Raw genomic sequence first — 18,565 nt, 5'->3', positions numbered from 1 at the left:
ACCCTAATGCCATCTTTACTTCCCTCTTTATTTTAGAAACACCCACACTCTCCATTCACATCTGAAACCAAAAAAAAATTCAAATGTATGTTATAGATATTTTTATTGAATACTTACCTTTAGATATAGAATTGCAAGAAAACGAAACAGAATTTGCCAAGAAATCATCACTTCAGCTGCTGAGGAACTAGAAAAATTGTGGAGAGATGAACACTGTGGTGGATTTTATCACCTGGGCCAAACCCTCTGTAGAGTCAAATACAGATTTGCCTTTTTAGCTACCCCTACAAACACCTGAGATTTCCATTTCTGAAAACAAAACATTATGTGTCAGGAAGAAAAAACTCCTTGCAGCCAAATTGTTTCTTGAAAAGCTTCTAATTACTAAGATCCAAAAGTGATCTGCATCTAAAACTTGCACTGATAATCTGACACAAAAATTTATGTTAAGCAAAGTGTGAACAGCAGCCCATTGCATTCACCAAAAGAGTGTGCCTGGGAGAACAACTCTGCAGCATGGAGCAAAAATTATACTAAAATCTGCTAGTGGAAGCACACACATATGTGCCAGAAAGACTTTTTTTTAAGAGTATTCTTAGTGTTGTTCAAATTTGACAGAGCTCAGATGCGTCCAAATATAGAAAAATTATGTTTCTATTACCTTACTACATAAATGCTTTAGCATGCTGCAAAGACAGTACCTATGATCTCTGAGAACTGTTGATTCTAACAAAAAACTAATCTAAAATTAAATGTAGTCTGATTTTCTATAATTAACTTTCTCAGGAGATGGGTAATACTGCAATTTTTTTTACTTTAGATTTACAGTGTGAAAAAAATAGGGGAATCCTAAAGTTTTCTTTAACATCACTCCTGTGAGAACCCACACACACACACACAAGTAATTTTTCCATTACTTCCCCACTGACTTCCTTATTGCCAGGCATAACTCAGAGTCCAGCCTAAACTGTACTTACACATTACAGTTCTTCTTATTGCTCTCATTTTGCTTTTTCAAATCAGCTATTTCCTCATTGCCTTTCTTTATATTTTCCTCCAACTTAGCAATTTTATTCCTTTTTTCTGCAATTTCTGCAGTATGTGCTAAAATTAAAATTAAAAATAAAAATAAAAATGTAAACATTTAACAGATCCATGAAATAAAAAGTCTACACTCAGAATTATTAAAAATTTCTTCCAAAATACTTAATTTCCATAGCGCCAGGTGAGTGGACAGCCTGCAATTAAGCAAAGCAACAACAAAGTGAGTCAAAACTTAGGGAGTTTCAGCTGCATGGGGGGTACCTTAGTTATCATCTAATATCATGAGATTGACTTTGGAAGAAAAAGTAATTATTTGTGCTGCTTCTGAACCCCACTCTGTAGAAAACTGAAGTAACAATCAGTGGCAGAAAGCAAAGCACTCTGAACAGTTAGAGCTGAGCTCTTGCAGTCCTCAGTATCTGCAGACACCATAAGTAGCACACGGGGAAACCAAGGTAAAGACACTTTGCCCTCATTAATGTTTCCAACTGGGGAGACTGATTGAAATACAAGAGTTGCTAAAGATAAATGTCTCTTTGTTGTGTTTTAGGAATGGTATTCCCCAATTCAGTGTTCCCTCTGAAACACTCCAAACCACCTCGATCTCCCTAAAGAAAGGTATAAAATAACCTCGAGTCCTGGCCATGCCCCTTCTGACTACGGCAAAAATTAACCCTGTCCTGGCTGGAACCAGGACACTCTTCCAAACATTTGTTTTCTCTTACACAAGTCCAGAAACCCAAATGTTTTGAATGGGAAAGCTGACTACAAGAAAGGAAAAATAAAAACATCACTAAAGCCATATAAGCAATCAGCAGAAAACAGAAACAGATAAAATAAAATAAAAAGGAATTTTACTCAAGGTGTATGATAAATTAATACAGAACACAGGTTAATTAATAAAAAAAGCTTTCTAATGACAAATTCTCAAGGACTTTGACATTTGTGGAGATGCTGAAGGCAAACTCTTAATTCTGCCTTTTCTGAGAGCAGACAGCTGATAACACTTTCTGAGTGAGTGGTTAGGAGAGAATCCATGTTGTTGAACATGGTCAGTTCTCTTTCACAAGTAAAAGCTGTGAGAGCTATCGTGCCTGCTCACCTTGCAATGCAATAAGCACAGCTTGGTGCAATTCATTTTTCTCTATGTTTCTTATTTCTTTTTTTTTCATACAAGCTTTCACAAATCATCCCTTGCTATCACTGCCACCCTGAAGCACTAAATGCCAGAGTAGGTGACCCTAGATGGAATTCAATCACACATTTGTATGTGGCAGTATCCTGCAGATGACTTTTTGAGATTTACCAAGACATAACTGTATTAACAAAATATGCACTTAACATTTCATTTAGTATTTTCTAGAGATGAGCACCTCTGTGATTTGTTCAACTCACCCTTTGCTTTCACAAGGACCTGGTGGGTGAGATCCACCTCACCCAACTTCACAGTGCAGGCACCTACTTCAGAACTAGACACCCATGGCTGCAGCTACATTCAGCAGAGACAAGCTGACATTTTTAAAGCTTACTTTACCTAACCTACTTTAAACTCTTTCTTCAGGATAAGATAAATCACACCCTAAAAGTGCCTTTTCCCTCTAATGAAAAGAAAAGGACTGTAGCCAAATAGTCTGATGAATCTCACACCAACAGTCTGAGACTGAATGCTACAGCTGTTCTTCTGCCAAGTAATACTCACACAGAGACAAAATTACATCAGTGTCACTATTTTTTGGTAAGTTTTTGAAAGATTTAACCCAAACTGTTAAAAGCCTGAGTGTTGGCTGGGAGTTTACAGATATTTAGGCATCTCTGAACCGAACACAAGCAGCTATGCAATGTTACTACATAGCCTTTGGATTTTCCCTAAGAACATGACCATTTACCCTAAGCCTGCATAAATGTTAAGAAAAACCTCAAGTCTACAGTTCAATTATGTGACTGATCTAGACCTCTAGATGTGCCAGATTTAGTGTTACATGTGTTTTTATGTTTAAGATGTTTCAATTTAATATTGATAATCTTCTTAATGAATAAGTACTTGCTCGGACATATCAGCGAAGATCATTAGAAATGTTATAATCAAAAAGAACACCCATTAGACCAGAATTCCCTCTTATTCTTGTTCTTGGAGGTTATTAGCTTCAATATCTACCTATGAAATACCAGTGGCACAGATGTCCTCACATTGGTTGTGGTAGAGAAACTGTTCTCCAGACATTCCTATAAGTCAGTACCTAGTAGCATGGTTAAAAAAAGCCAGAGTGTAAGTCCTGGCAGGGGGTGGAAATTTGATGTGGAGCAAGAATTTCTCTTTGGGTTTACTGTTTTGAATTTCAAATAAAATAATCAGCTGCTTAATTGCAAAAAAAAAAAAAAGTATCAGGCTTGAGTAGGTAGCAGCAACTGAGAGAACTTTCATTATTTTAAGCAAACAGAAAGAGAGAAGAGGCAGTGAGGCAGAGGTCCAAATCTGGAAAGAACAAAAAACCTGCAGAAAGAAAGGGAGGCAAGTGGCAGATGTATTGAGCAAGCACAGCTGAATCAAAGAGCTGCCAGTGACTGTGAGGAGCTGCAGAGTCGGAGCAGGAAATGGCGCAGCGTGAAACTGGCTGTCCATGAGGCAGCTGAACGGCGTCAGCTAAAAGTCGTGAGCAAAAGCAAAGTCTGCTGGGGAGAATGAGCAAGTATTGATGGCAAAAGATGAGGCAGGGTGAGAGCAGGACACGGGACAGCTCTCATTGTTCAGCTTGCTTCCGTCCCCGAGGCACAGAACATGTCCCAAGACTAGTGAAACAAGATCAGTGTTCAGAATCCAATAAAATGATAATTTATCACTACTCACAATTTATCTGTTGATTCACACGTTCCTTAGCAAAAGAAGTTTGTTCTACCTGGAAAGCTTAAGAAGAAAATTAACACATATATACGCATGTATATACATATATGCATGTATATACATATATACATGTATATATATATGAGTTAAGCTGTGAAACAAACATATGCTGTGCAGCATTAATTGCACAAACTCTGATTAACAATTATTTTAACAAAATATCTAAATAGCAATTTTACTATTAAATAGCTGTTACTACCCCTCTCTCCAACCTCAGAGCTAGCAAAACATTATGTAGGCAAAGATCAAAACCTTAATATTATACATTTATTTGAAGTTAATATAACTGTTTTAAGCAGAAAACATCATTACATGCATTGTATTAGTAATTATTAATAAAAAAAATATATGATATAATGACCTACCAAGCTCGACGAGAAGTTTGTCCAAGTTGGTCAAAAGTTTGTCACTCATTGTGTAAACTACAAAAGAAAAATGCAGCTCAGGGATTTACACAGTCAAAAGCTTTATTGATACAATAAACAAGTCAAAATTGCAAGACAATACCACACATTTTAACATAAAAGAGAGAAAAAATAGTTTTAACTGCATTTGAATTACTGTCTAAACCATGTTAGTGGAACCAAGTTTCTCACTGATAAGGGAGAGTCCCTTCCCCTGGTAAGGGACTCAATGAAAGTCTAAACCACAGTTTGGAAAAAAGGAGGTTTATAATTTAGGTGAAGTGCTGCTCCTGGAGCAGTTCTATGTTTGAGAGGCTTAATGTTCTTAGAAGGAATGAAGGATGCAGGAAAAGATGCTTGTGAGCAAAATGTGTAGCCTGTACTCCAGCTGGTTACTAAGCCTATGGACTGCAGTGCTGGTGATGGAAAAGCTCCTTAACCCTCCTGCACACTCCTCCCGTATAATCGCAAAGTACATTTGAATCAGAAGGTGTAAATATGTTCAGTGTGATTAAAGACAGAACTCTCATACAACAGAAAGCAGATTGTTTACAAATTCACTGTTCTGTTTGCATAGTGCTGCTGGGTGCAGAAATTCAGTGATGGGTTTTTAAACAGATGGGGAATAATGAGTTTTCTAAACAGGATGCAAACACGGTTTATCAGAACGCACTGGATACAGCTCGTTAGCTCAGGTACATTAACATTAGCCAAGTTATCTGATACTTAACTGTCTCCACAGCACAGTGAAAGAAGTAAAGCCACGACAAAGCGGTGATGAGGATGAGATCCTAATCCAGGATAAAGTAGAATAGAAAACAACTGCAGAATTTAACTAAAGTGGCATTAAGGCTACATCCTGCAGCACTGAGACTGTGGAAGCGGGAGGGGGCGGGGGGAGCGTTTAAAATGCTGGATGTTTGACAGAAATGAATTTGTCTAATAGTTAAGGGAGGATCAGAACACCTAATCCAAGTGACCGGATTAGCACAGGCTGCAATAAAAACTCCGAGAAAGAGATAATAGTTTTACCAAATGTATTTAGAAGATTGAAATCCTAGTTTCTAGTGCCTGGAAACACATGAGATAAAAAAATAAAAAAAATCTTCTGAAAATACTAAGAAAATATTAAGAAATACTACCTCAAGCCACAGGTCAATGCAGAATATTTTTGCTTTTATATGATGTGAAAGAAAATCTGAAGTAATTCCTTCGGATTAAAAAAATAGTTTGGAGCATGTATTAAAAAACTGTTCTCTAGAAACAGTTTAACAATGTTTGCTAGTTGTTTTTCTGACACTTCCCATAAAACCTGCAAGATATTGGGACAAGGAAATTCTATTCATTGGTTTATGAGCTGAACACAAAGTTCATCAATAGAGCAGACTCTATAGCTGTGTATTATTAAGATAGAGACTATTATATCATTGCTTAAACAATTACAAATAATTTTATCTTTTGAATATTTTCATAGAAGAGAGAAACAGAACTACAGTGATTTTTCAAATTTTTTTACTGTAATTTTATAATACAATTTATGAAAAGTGTAAGAAGTTGAAGAAAATAGTGCTTCTGAAAGCATGGATATGTAAAATACTTCTTATTCTATTATTAACTTGTTATTGTTAAAATGAAGTAACATAACTGCAAATGACAAATGCTATTCTGTGCTGTGAATTAAGAGGATACAGGTGTCACCAGTAGAAAGGACCGAGAGATTCAATGGCACTGGTAACACAAACGTTGTTTTAAAAACAGTAGTTAACAGCAGCCTGAAACAATTTTTGGACAACTGATGTCTTCCAGGATTTGACTGGAGCAAAAACTGATCCTTGGACCTACTGCAGAAAAGTAGCATCAAACCATTATTCAACTCAGGATGACAAATTCAGGGGAAATTCTCGTATGTGGCTGATACTTCTGCAGAAGATAAACATGTAACCCACAAGACTGGGTAAAACAGCTTCAAACCGCATCTATTATTTCTAATGGGGCTATTCAGAGCGCTGCCAGGTGAAAAATATTATTATGCATCTCGCATTTTTGGACCGCATTAATGTAATTACAGGGAATTCAATTGCGGCAATAAAGTTTCGTATATTACAAGACTGTACTGGGTGAAGAACCCACAAGCAAAGTGCTGATGGAGTCTGCAGCCATTACAGCACTAACATTAATGCCACTGCTCAGTAAAACCATCTGGCAACAGCCATTTCTGGGTTCTTCATTAAAATGTGGAAAATGCCCAAAATCTGTGAGGTAAATATCTTCCTTAAAATCCAAGGCTCAATTCTGCCAATTGTAGGTTGTGAAACGGTATTAATTCCTGTTGTCTTTATATAAGTAATTTTCATTCCAGCGAAGCTCTTTTGAGGGCAAACCGTATTTCTCCCGTGCTATTCATTACTGTTTACGGCTGTAAAGAGATTGGTTATTTGATTCTTCATGAAATTTTGTGGAGTTCACATTTCTAGACTAACTTTTCATCTCAATTGAAAAAAAATTGTAATGTACTTCATTTTAATGTGTGTGCTCCTCTGCCCCTCTTTTGCCACACCGTTTTCGGAATCCTGTGAGGAGACCTGAACATCCACTGGATTGCCACATTTCACTTAGTCTGGCACATACCAAACAAAAGGCTATTGCTGCAGATTATTCCCTAAAGTCCTGGGATTTAAAAATTAAAACTACTTTTTGTCAAAAAAAAGTGGGGGAAAACCCCTATCCTGTGGGACACCACGGGGGCTGAGGAGCAGCGCCACAAAATGGCGGCGCGAGAAACGGGGAGCGAGTCCCTCACGGCGGAGGGGGAGGACGGGGACGGGGCGGTCAGGGGTCCCCTCTGCATTGTGGGGGCCAACAGCACTGGGGAAGTGACCAGAACGTGGTGGCCCCTTCCCTCGCCACAAGGGAAAGGGCGAGGAGCCGCCCAGAGCCTTACCCAAGGCCGCCAGGAGAAGGGATCGGAGCACCCCCCACCGCCCCCCTCGGAAAACTGGGGGGACTTCCCCACATCTCTGGGGCACCTCAGCCCCGTCAAAGGATGCAGACAGGGCGGCAGGTATCACCTTGTCCCCTCCACGCCGTACCGAAGGAGGTGGGAGCCAAGGCTGGGGGCAAGTACGGAGCAGGTTCAGCCGCCGGGAGAAGGGGCCGAGCCCGTTCACCCAGCAGGTGAACAGGCAGCTCCCGGAGGGGCTCACGGGCCGCAGCGCTGCGCTCCCTCAGGGGCACATCAGCGGGGAGCCTGTCCCCCAGAAACCGCCCTCTTGCTTTGACAGCGGGAGTTATGAGGGAAAGACCAGCATTTCTGAGGGCTTCGGGCGAAAAGCGATGAGGATGCTCCATCTACCGGGAGCAGCGCGCAGGAGGGGCGGGAGCCGGGCGGGGAGAGGAGGCAGCGTGGCTGGAACGGGGCATCGCCTGGAAACCTACTGGGGAGGGTTAATTACACACGTACACGCTCCGGGATGTGGCACGAAAATAAGAAGGTGCAGAATGTAACTTGCTTTATCCACCCTCCAGGTCCCACGCGTGCTGCTGACCCAGCTGTGGGGGATCAGCCCAAATCTTCCTTCCCTCTTTCCCTCACGGGCCCGGCCCTCGGACAGTTTAAAAGGGCACTAAAACCCATTAAAAAACAGTTTAAAGAGCACTAAAGGCATCTCCGTTCTCCTCCCGGAGCAGCTTCACACTGAGGATGCTGCGGAATGTCGCCGCTCACCTCAGCACAACCTGCGCTCACAAAATTGTACGCGTTTATTTATTTATCGATGTGCAGTATTACAAGGCAAAAATGCAGAGCCAGGGCACGGAAGAAACTAGAACACGATGCTTCCTTCCACGCTGCGGTAGCCACTGGGGTTTTTCGTCCGTCCCCCCCCCCCCCCCCCCCAGCTTACTGAGGCAGAGGTTGGATTTAAGATTATCAATAAGCAAGAGAAAATAAATTGGAGGGGAGGGTACAAGGCGGAGGAAAAACAATGGAACTGATGAAACAAGGGAGGACAGGAAAATGGAACGGGACTGAAGAGACGAACAGAAGAGTCTCTGCCACCCGCAGTCCCGGTGTCGGTCAGATGCGATGCTGCTTTCAGAACTGTCAATTCAACCAACAAGAAATGCAGCTTCAAAGACAAATAGCTGACCTACCCGGCTTCAGGGCAGAGATGAGGAGGGGAAAGAAAAAAGAGAGGGAGGGGGGAATAGAAAGAGAGGCATGTTCTTTTGGAAGTCAGGTGTCTGCGGCCTTTGCTCCGTGCACACTGCTTGTGGCGAGGCTTCGTCCTTTCCAGGACCATCTCCCGCCTTATCTCCTTGCCCGTGGCGAGAGCCACCTCCTTGTCCTGCTCCCCCAAAGACACTCTAATTCCTAGATGCCTCTTGGGCTCTGCAGCTGCTGCTTTGCAACCGGTCTTCCCAAATCACTGAATGTTCTTGCAAGGAGAAATTGCTTCAAAGCTTTATCCTGCCTTAAAGACTCCTAGAGATCCTCCAACCTTCTAGAAATGGGAATCTAACAGCATAGTAGCCGGTAACTTCACTGATGGTCATTAACACCTCCCGGTGTCCCGGTAATTTAAGTAGTGGTGCCAAGGAAGGCTGAGATTCCCACAGATCCAGGGACCCCAGTTCACCCGGAAGGTGGTCAGTCAGTTCAACAGGCTTTGGATAAAGCCGGCAGGGACTTCCTGGTTAATTCCCCCTAAGGACTGTCCCCACCTGGACTTGTCAGGGCCCAGGAGCTCCTTTACCCATTTCTTTATTACAAGAACTCCTGTCCGAGGTTATTGCTCTGCACCCACCTGCTGTGTCTCTCTGGTTCCACCTTGTTTGTTTTTTCCTTCTTCCCTACAGAAAAAAATCTCACCCAAAGCCACAAAAAAACATTTTCATTACCGACGGCAAGCAGGAAGGACTCTTTCATAATATTATCTCTAATCAATGATGAATGGGTTGCACTACTCTGAAAAGAGATACGGTCAATTCGGGGCTCAAAAAGGGCTCCCAAACCCACTCCCTCTCGCTGTCAGACCCCCAGGCCCATCACTCCGCATCTCGGTGGGCTCCATGCCCCTCTCCTGCTGTTCTGGTGTCTCCCCCCAGTCCTGATTGCCGCTCCTCCAGCTGATGGAGAGGGCAAAGAAACGCCCAGAGAGGACAAGGCACCCCAGTGCACCCAGCAGCACCTATTATCGAGTTTGGGAAGGTCTCTGGAGACACCCCACCAAATCCCCCCAGAAGAAAGCAGGGAAGCTTCGCTGCCTAATTTATCGGGATAAGAGGTGGAAAGTTGTCCTTATGAAGCTGCTCGGGGATAAACTTGCTCCTTGAAGCAGCGCTGTAATGCCAGAGCCCAAGCAAATGCCAACCTTCACCCATGGCCTCAGTCCTGTTTCCGAGCCCGGGGTGGTGCCTGACTCCCACATGGTACCCAAATCTAAGAAGGAGCTCACTCACAAGAAAAGAGGGACCCTGTTTCCCTAGCAGCCTTCATCCACAACGAGTCACCTCCAGGAAGGGCTGGAGTCCAGCTCAGTGCCAGCGCCCAGACCAGCCGGGACACGATATTTGTCCTGAACTCAGCCCCGGGAACATTTAGACACGACACTACCTCAGGGTATCTAATCCTGGTTCTCCACCTCCCCCAAACACGCGAATTGTCCCCATTCCTGCTCTCTGCTAAATAAGTTTTTGTGACAACCCTCATCCCCATACTGGAAGAAGATGTAATATTTGAAGGACTTGAATGTAAAAGAAAAAGGGAAAGGAAAGGAAAGGAAAGGAAAGGAAAGGAAAGGAAAGGAAAGGTTTATTTAAATACTTTGGGAATTTGTTTGTTGCTTTTGTCGAAATTGTCAGTGAAAACCCAGACAGAAACTGATAGAAGCAGATTGAAGATTTTATGTGAAAACGTGAGTGTAAAAGGAGATTTGGTGCCATGTGTATTTACCTGCAGGTAAAAGCAGCAGCCAAACAAATCCCGATGGATTTTAGATTTTAAAACCAGGTTCATGGCTACACTCTAAAGAGAACTAAAGATATATTTTGAGTGGTAGATCCTTTCCGTCTGCAGCCATGGTCTTGACCAGAGCCCTGTACAAGGAAGGTCTTTCCTTACCCATGTCAAAATAATTCAAGGTTTTTGAGTTTTCATTGCGTCTTTATTCCAACATCAGATATACCAGCCATGGCCTGATACTTCATAGCTAAAGTACCCTAAATAATACGCCGAAGGACAAAGATTTAATGAATATGCGGTGTGAGAGTGGAAAGTGGGTGAGCATCTCTCTCTGTCCGACAGCCTTTTAGGGTCTCTTTGGTGCTTTCAACAGGTATCGGTAACTTAAGCGAGAAGTTAAGCCTGCTCACTCTTGCTAATATCAAGTAGATTACAGCTTTAAACGTAACTTTATTCGTAGGAAGAAAACGAGTGACTGATGGCTGTTATTTTGACAATCACGGCGCTCTGAAAAAGAATAAGGTAAGTGTGCGAAACACATCGCAACACGGGTCGTTTCCCTACCAAGCACCCCCCAGCACAGCATCCCGAGCTTGAGGTCCTCCCTCCGCCAAAGCTCCGGGATAGCTCGGTGGGAAACGCTCCCGAAAACCCCGTCCCCGCTCCCCGGAGGGGCTGACATTTCCAGGAACCTTTTCTATAGGCGACAGCGGGCACTGTCCTCGGGCTGACAATCCCTCCCGCCTGTTCCGGGGGAGCGGGGTAAGAGTCAGCCGCGGGGAGAGCAGGGATCGGCGCCGCTTCCCAGTGCCCGCTCCAGCCCTGCCCGTCCCGCAGCGCTCCGCGGCACCAGGCCGGGTCCTGCCCAGACACATCCAAGGCCACAAAATCCCAGGTTTTCCCGGTACTCCTCCGAGCGACTGCGTGGGCTCCGGCTCTCCCAGCCAGCATCCCTTGATGAACTCCCAAATCTCCGACAATCCTACCGAGACATTAAATTGGGGCTTCTTCTTCCCGAAGTTAATTTTTAATGCAATACTTAACTCCAACCAAATGTTTTAAAAATGTATTCGCACCTCTGCTGCGTTTGGAAGCTCCATCTAGATAAATAATCCCCAGGGAACTAGATTCTTCGACCCAAGATAGCTGATAACTGCTGATATGAAGGTGTATAGATATGTTGCTCAACATATTTTTGCTTTAAGGAGGGGAGAATATGCCCTGTCCTGAGGCCAGAGAGCACACTGCGTCCATGCAGGCCAGCGGGATGCTATGGATGGATGACCGTATTTTTGATATATATATTTTTTCATGTGCAGTTCTCTTCCTTGTTCTCCAGTGGGTTCATCTACGCGGGGTAAACTCTACCTGTAGCAAGGGTCAGAGCCGTGACCTAAATTAAAGTAGTTGTCATTGCCGGCTGTTAATGTCACGAGTAGTGTCTCCATTATATGGGGCGGGGGGTGAAGAATAAACCGGAGGAAAGGGCCGAAACTAAGCAGACACGCCTGAGTGCACCCCCAGGCTCAAAGGCAGCTCTAATAAGACACGGGGGCTGAGCCAGGAGCTTGGGCACCGCAGGAGACTCGGCTTTCCCGGACGCGGCACCGCGTCCCACGGGAATGGGGTCGCTCCTGGGGGTCGCTGCGGGTCGCGCTTCGGAGGGAAATCCCGGCCCGGCCCGGCCCGGCGGTAGAGCTCCTGCGGAGCAGCGGAGCGGCGGGGAATCTGCCGGGGTCCCGGCAAGGGATAAAATTCCCAGAGGAGTGGGAAAGGAATGGAAAGGCCCCATTGGAGCTGATCACTCTCACTCTCTGCGCTGGTGGCACAGAGCAAGGAGACCCAGGACCTTCCCCAGACAGGGACAAGCCAGTCCCATCGGACCTTACCATTTCCCAAATACAGATCCCAGTGTTCCCAGCTGGAGAGGGTGCAAAACCACTGGAACTGGGATGGCTTCCCCTTTCCCTTTTCAGGTCACCCTTTAAGTGGTTAACACAAGGTTCCTGGTTCCATATCGGTGTCGACTTTTCTTTCTCTCCCTCTCCCCTCCCAGCATCGCCCCATCCGGGCCGGTTTCTGGGGAACAAAGGCTGGGGAGCTGGGGGGCAGCCCCTCGCCCCTGCGAGCTACTCTTAATGAGGATTCATTTCTTTAGCCTACAGTCCTGGCTTTCATTATGGAGCCTGTCTCCCTCTGTTCGTGGTCATTAGGCTGCAACCCAGTAACTCCCTCGCCAGATCATGTGCATTCTTTAAAAAAAAGGAGAAAAAAAAAGGAAAAAAAAAAAGAAAGACCCCTTCAGTAATATTAGCAACCATCATCATCATCTGGCCGTTCTAAATTAGCTGGGCATTAACACAGGCTTTCCTCTCTTCCACCTCTCCCACAGCAGAGGTTTTCCTGCACCATTCCGATCCCGGGACGCTGCCGAGGGCTCGGCGGGGCGAGCTGGAGGGCGGTGGGGCAGCTCCTGCCCGCGGGGACGCGCCCGGCGCCGCCGGGGTCGCCGCCTTCTCGCCCGCTCGATGGGGAAGCCCGATGCTCATACCGAGGAGAGCTGGGGTGCTTTTAAAATTCCTGTCCTAAAAGGTTATTTGGGATCTTTCGTTGAGCTGGTCAAATTCCTGTTTTTCCCTGATGGACTGGACAGTGATGGGACGGAAATGTGGAAGGGGACTCTACCCAGCAATATTTATAGAAGATATTATCCTCTTCTCTATTAAAAATATATTTATTATATTTATTTATTTTTCCCTAAGCAGATAGGCAAATCAAACCTGGGTGAAGGTGAAGCCGAAAAGTCTCCCCTTTTATTTTTTTTTTTAAGTTTCTGTGGAGTGTCTCTGAACTCGTGAGTTTTGTGTGTGCTTTTATGTCTCCCCAGCTCTGTCGGGTTTTATGAAAATGAGCAGTATTGAAAGCTTTTCCATCCCGCTAGCTGTGAGCCTCACATAAATGATGTAAATGGCTCGAAGGGTTTTTTTCAAGTGAACTGTGTAGATCTGTGAAAATAATATCAGGGTTTTCCGTCAGAATGAGCTTAGCACTGTACTGAGGCGTACCATAATCTGACCCGACACCTCCGACCATCTGCGCTATCTATCTGCCTTCTGATTTACCAAATCTTCACAAGCAAAAGACAAATTGTACTTGATACTAAAGAAAAGACGGCAAGCCTCAGTCCAGCTCCATTTCTGCGGAGAAATGATTGGAGAAAATGTAAATCTGTTTAATTTCGGTCTACGGGCAACTAGCAAAGGAGCTTTCTTAAAGAAGGAAAGAAAGGAAAACAAAAACAATAAGGAAAAAGAAGAAGGGGGAAAGAGACAATAACAAGATATCAAATTAAGAGGGGATTTTTTTGACAAGCATTCTAGAAAAAAATGCATTGCAAAGAGCAGAGGGGAGAACATATTGAGCTTAATTCAAAATATATGCTGCCTTTCCGAGCACGGTCCCTAATGTTCCCGGGAAGAAATTGCCACTGAGCGGCTATATTTAGAATAAAATGTGGCTTCTTGATTATTCCCTGATTTTCTATTAAGATGAAACGTATCCTCGCAGCTCAGAAAGTGATTTCATCCCGCTCCGAGACGACTGGAGCTGGCCCCGCTCCTCCGAAGAGGCGTCCGGGTCTCACCTCGCACCCAGTCACGGAGTCCCTTTCTCGGAGCTCGGGGGGAAAGAAGCCCGCGAGGAATGATTACTACGAGGTGATCAATATTTCAAAAGATTCCCGAAATCTGCTTTAAGTCGCTTTCCTGACCTACAAATGACTTCTCACTCCTCGCGACTATTCTCGGCGTCTATTCAGGACCACTGAGCCGAAAACAATAAGGTTTTAAACGTTAAAAAAATAAATAAATAAAGCTTTAGTTGAACAGGGAAGGGCATTGGGCTCTCTGCAGATAATTCCTCGTCATAACAAAGATGGGAAGTCACTTACAGGGGGAAAGGGGAGAGTTTTTTCCTAAATATTGGCTCTCCCTGCGGTCCGCCCGCTGCATCCATTGTCACTGACACTCCCAGAATCACTATCACTGTTATGCAGCCAATTTTTTTATCTGATTTCCCAGCTCTGCCTTTATCCCCCTCTCCGCCCGCAGGTGCGCCGACCTCTGTGCGAGCATCACCGGGCCGGACCCCGCAGCTTTACCGGGGCGGGTGGTGGGGTCCCGGCCGTCCCATTCCTGAACCTGCCGACAGCACCCCGCGGCGGGAGCCCCCTCTCCCGGCCCGCATCCCGCCGCTCCCGGGGCGGCCGGGCGGCCGTGCCCTGCCCGGGTCGGCGGGGCAGGGCGGCGGGGTCGCGGTGTCCGGGGGGAGCGGGGCGGGGAGCGGGGCGGGGAGCGGGGCGGTGCGGGGCCTCCCGCCGTGATTGGCAGCGGCTGGCAGTGAGTGGCAGCCCCGCCATGGAAACCCGGGAGCCAATCTGCCGAGCCCGCAGCGAATCAGCCGCTCCCGCAGCAGCGCGGCGGCGGCGCGGAGCTGCGCTTGTGCCTTTTCTGGTTTCCTTTTTTTTTTTTTTCCCCTGCTTCTTCTTTTTTTCCGCCTTTTTTTTTCCCCCATTCCCTCCCTCCCCCCCCGCGCGCCCTCCCTCCCCCTTCCCGCTCCATCCTCCTCCGCCTCGCCCCTGCCCACCGCCCCCAGTCTCCGGAGCCGCCGAGCGCTGCCCATCGCCTCTCCGCCCTCCGCCGTCCCTCCCGCGGCAGCTCCGCCGGCGCCGGCGGAGGCAGCAGCGGAGCGAGGGGCGGCCCCGGGGCCGCTGCCCCCTTCCCCGCCGCGGGGGTGTGCGGGCATCGCCGGGGGTACGCGGAGCGCGGAGCGGAGCCCGGCGCCGCCTCCATGTTCCAGCTGCCCATCCTCAATTTCAGCCCGCAGCAGGTGGCCGGGGTATGCGAGACCCTGGAGGAGAGCGGGGACATCGAGCGCCTGGGGCGCTTCCTCTGGTCCCTGCCCGTGGCCCCCGCGGCCTGCGAGGCGCTCAACAAGAACGAGTCGGTGCTGAGAGCCCGGGCCATCGTGGCCTTCCACACGGGGAACTACCGGGAGCTCTACCACATCCTGGAGAACCACAAGTTCACCAAGGAGTCCCACGCCAAACTGCAAGCCCTCTGGCTGGAAGCGCACTACCAGGAGGCGGAGAAGCTGCGGGGTCGACCCCTGGGGCCGGTGGACAAGTACCGGGTGAGGAAGAAGTTCCCGCTGCCCCGCACCATCTGGGACGGCGAGCAGAAGACACATTGCTTCAAGGAGCGGACGAGGCATTTGCTGCGGGAGTGGTACCTGCAGGACCCTTACCCCAACCCCAGCAAAAAGCGGGAACTGGCTCAGGCCACGGGACTTACTCCCACGCAAGTGGGCAACTGGTTCAAAAACCGCAGGCAAAGGGACAGGGCAGCAGCCGCTAAGAACAGGTAAGGTGCTGCCCGTCCCGTCGGGGCACAGGAACCCCCCTTAGTGAGCCTTCGGGGGGGGGGCGGTGCGAGACTGCCGGCAGAGGATGGGCGAAACGAGCCCGGGAGGTTTCTCCCAGGGAAATGTAGCGAGATAAAGCAGGAGCAGCGGGGAAACCCCAGGGCTTTTAAATGACCTGGTTTTAATAGGGGAGGGTCCCCGCACCGGCTCTCCCTTGACCGACCTGGAGGGAGCGGGGCGAGGGAGCGTGAGAGGGGCCGCCCGGAGCCGCCGTGACCCCGGCAGGAGCTGGAGTGTTCAGGGCCGTGTTCAGGGGCTGAGCGGAGAGAAGCCCCCTTCAAAGTTTTGCCCGGACATATAGATACCTCTTTGAGGTATGTCCATCCTGAGCAGAGCCGGCCATGCCCTCTGCGGGCCCTGCCAGAGCCTCCATGCCCTGTTCCTCTGCTGGAACCAGCCGCGAACATTCCTCGGGATATTGCTCTTATTTCTATTCTTTAAAAATATATTAAAGAACAAAATCGCAGCTCTAAGTGGGCAGTGTTATCCCAATACTAGTGACACAAACAGACGCTCCGGCAAGCGTGGAAGGGAGCAAAGTCTCCCCGTTATTTCCTCTCCAGGATCCCTGGGAAATTCCCCTTGTCACCCCTCAGCCGGGCTGCCGCAAGTCAGGGACGTGGCTGCCATGACCTGCAGCCCCTTTTTGTAGGCTGAGGGAAGATGTAAGGCCTGCTGGAGGGGAGCCGCCGCCCGGGAGATGCTGCAAGGAATTACCGACCGCTCGGATGAGACCCGGTCTGGGGACAGGCTGCGGAGGAGGGGGACAGCCTTCCCCCGGGTGTGCCAGCCGACGAGCGGGGTTGACCCTGAGGTGGGCACCCAGTTTCTCAGGCAGAGCTGAGCTGAGAAACTGGGTGTCCGCCCGGCTCCTCCTCTCTCCTATGGCTGGTGTAACTGGTGTGAGCTGGAGGCTGCGGGCAGCGGCGCGGGGGTGCAAGTCGGGGGAGCCCCCAGTGGGGTCGCGGGGCGCTGCCGGCGGGTCCGGGGGTGCGGAGGGCGGGCGGTGATGCTGTGTGTGCCGGTTCCTTGCAGGCTACAGCAGCAGGTCCTAACGCAGGGCTCGGTGCGCTCGCTGCAAGCGGAGGAGGAGAGCGGCGGGGAGGCGGTGGGGGCCGCCTCCAGCCCCGCAGCCAGCCTCTCCAGCAAAGCGGCCACCTCCGCCATCTCCATCACATCCAGCGACAGTGAATGTGACATCTGACACCACCGCCATGGCAATGCGGGGGCAGCGGGAGGCCCGGCTCACCGGTGCCTGCCCGCACGGCCGGAGCAGCGGGGCTGGCAGTGCCCGGCCGCGGGAGCCAAACCCGGGGTGCGGGGCGCTCCCCCGCCGCCCGCCCGCACCTCCCTCCCAGTCCCGCAGCAGACTGCATTAAAAAACGTCATTGAAATCGTTGTCGCCTTTACTTCGAAGGGTTTGCAGAATTTATGCATTAAAAAAAAAAGTAACTCAATAAAGCCCAGAAAACGTTTTTAAAAAAATAATAATCAACAAGAAAACCGAATGCCAAGTTGGAAAATGTCTGAGCGCCTGCCCTTATCCCGCGGGGGTGTTTCATGTCGAAAAGACGCTGTTCTTTTGGTTGGGTTTTGCTTTACTTTAAAGGGGTTTATATATATATATATATATAATGTTTATTTACTTATTTAAGGGATTGCTATGGTAGATTTTTTCTATTATTATTATTATTAATTATTATTATTTTTGGCTTGTTCTCTATGTGCACAGGTGACTTGTAGAGCATGTGCAGGACGAAACTGTATGAAGCAGCCTAAAACCATAATAAAATATTTGGTGAACGATCCTCGCATCTGCTTTGAAATGACGGTGTCGGTCTCAAGCCCGCCAGTTTACGCAGAGCAGATCTCCGAGGCCACGGGTATTTCAGCATCAGCTCGGCAGGAACCGAACTAGCGGGTCCCCAGGAGCGAGGGTGATGTCTTTGCCAGGCAGGGAGCGGGGGGCAGCCGGGATGAGGGGAAGAGTGAGGAAAAGGGTCTGGCGGGGAATGTGGGTGCCCAGGGAAGGGAAGAAGGAGGCATCGCCGCGGCTTCTCCTCTCCCAAGGGCTGAAGCTTTGCGGATTATCGCGGCGAATGTTCGAATGTTCGGACAGGGAAGAGGAAAAAGGGGGGAAAAAAAACATTAAAATGGAGAGATATGGTTGGGGCACAGCCCAGCCGGGGAAACTAAACCTCCTCCCTCACCTGGCAAAGGCAAGGAGAAGATGGGGAATTAACCATGCCAAGGAAGGGCCGGATTAGGGGCGAAATAGCCCCAAATCGCGGCCTCTGAGATGTGCCACGGGTTGTCCCCACCATCCGCCTCCCTCGCTTTGTTTTGCGGCGGTTTTGCTGGAGGAAACCAAACGCCAGGTTCAAGGAGCGTGCTAAGCTTTTTCCCCCAGCAGAAGGATTTTATATTATACAATTTGACATTGATCTTTAAATCGCCTGAGCTGTGCTTTTTTTGTCTTCTCGGTCTCATCGCGTTTACTTCCCTGTCCTCAGAGAGATGCCTCCCCGGTAAGCTGATTGCTCGGCTCGTTTTATTTAGCAGCCGAAGCCTGGCACCGGGCAGCGCTGGGAGCGGGAGATGCCCCGGCTCCCTGCAAGGGCAGCGGCCGGGGAGGCACAGGGGCATTTATTTCAGCTCCTTGATAGTTTAATTCAGTCCTGCTGCCTTTTATCGGGAGGTATATCTCCGTCTCGGCAGTGGCTTTTTCCCCTCTGCCTTAAATTGAATTTAAAGGCCGGATTCAAGGCGTTTACA

At 48.1% G+C, this 18,565-nt stretch overlaps 2 protein-coding genes across 6 annotated transcripts in view; one reads left to right on the top strand and one right to left on the bottom strand.

Moving 5' to 3' along the window:
- CUNH14orf39 (chromosome unknown C14orf39 homolog) overlaps nucleotides 1–7,533 on the bottom strand; it is a 31,902-nt gene extending 24,369 nt beyond the window's left edge. The window contains exons 1-5 of one of the 5 annotated variants that reach the window (XM_027702382.1): nucleotides 6,976–7,298; nucleotides 6,120–6,188; nucleotides 4,309–4,365; nucleotides 3,890–3,946; nucleotides 978–1,104 (exon numbers count right to left, since the gene is read on the bottom strand). In XM_027702382.1, the coding sequence (XP_027558183.1) occupies nucleotides 978–1,104; nucleotides 3,890–3,946; nucleotides 4,309–4,357 (233 nt within the window). In that variant the 5' untranslated portion in view covers nucleotides 4,358–4,365; nucleotides 6,120–6,188; nucleotides 6,976–7,298. Of the gene's footprint in view, nucleotides 1–977; nucleotides 1,105–3,889; nucleotides 3,947–4,308; nucleotides 4,366–6,119; nucleotides 6,189–6,861; nucleotides 7,299–7,415 lie in introns of those variants that run through there. The other 4 variants (XM_027702383.1, XM_027702379.1, XM_027702380.1 and 1 more) reach the window with 4 other exon arrangements.
- A 7,424-nt stretch (nucleotides 7,534–14,957) lies between these two features.
- On the top strand, nucleotides 14,958–17,593 carry SIX6 (SIX homeobox 6). The gene is made up of 2 exons (XM_027702384.1): nucleotides 14,958–15,729; nucleotides 16,826–17,593. Exons 1-2 carry the CDS (start codon nucleotides 15,158–15,160, stop codon nucleotides 16,992–16,994), a joined length of 741 nt encoding a protein of 246 aa, XP_027558185.1. The 5' UTR covers nucleotides 14,958–15,157; the 3' UTR covers nucleotides 16,995–17,593.
- Nucleotides 17,594–18,565: the final 972 nt, after the last annotated feature.

The sequence above is a fragment of the Neopelma chrysocephalum genome, unplaced genomic scaffold, assembly GCF_003984885.1.
Source record: "Neopelma chrysocephalum unplaced genomic scaffold, ASM398488v2 Primary Assembly neopelma1_183, whole genome shotgun sequence".
In the NCBI taxonomy this organism is placed as follows: Eukaryota; Metazoa; Chordata; class Aves; order Passeriformes; family Pipridae; genus Neopelma; species Neopelma chrysocephalum.
The sequence above is the reverse complement of the archived record's forward strand: the minus strand, read 5'-3'. Positions and strand labels throughout refer to the sequence as shown.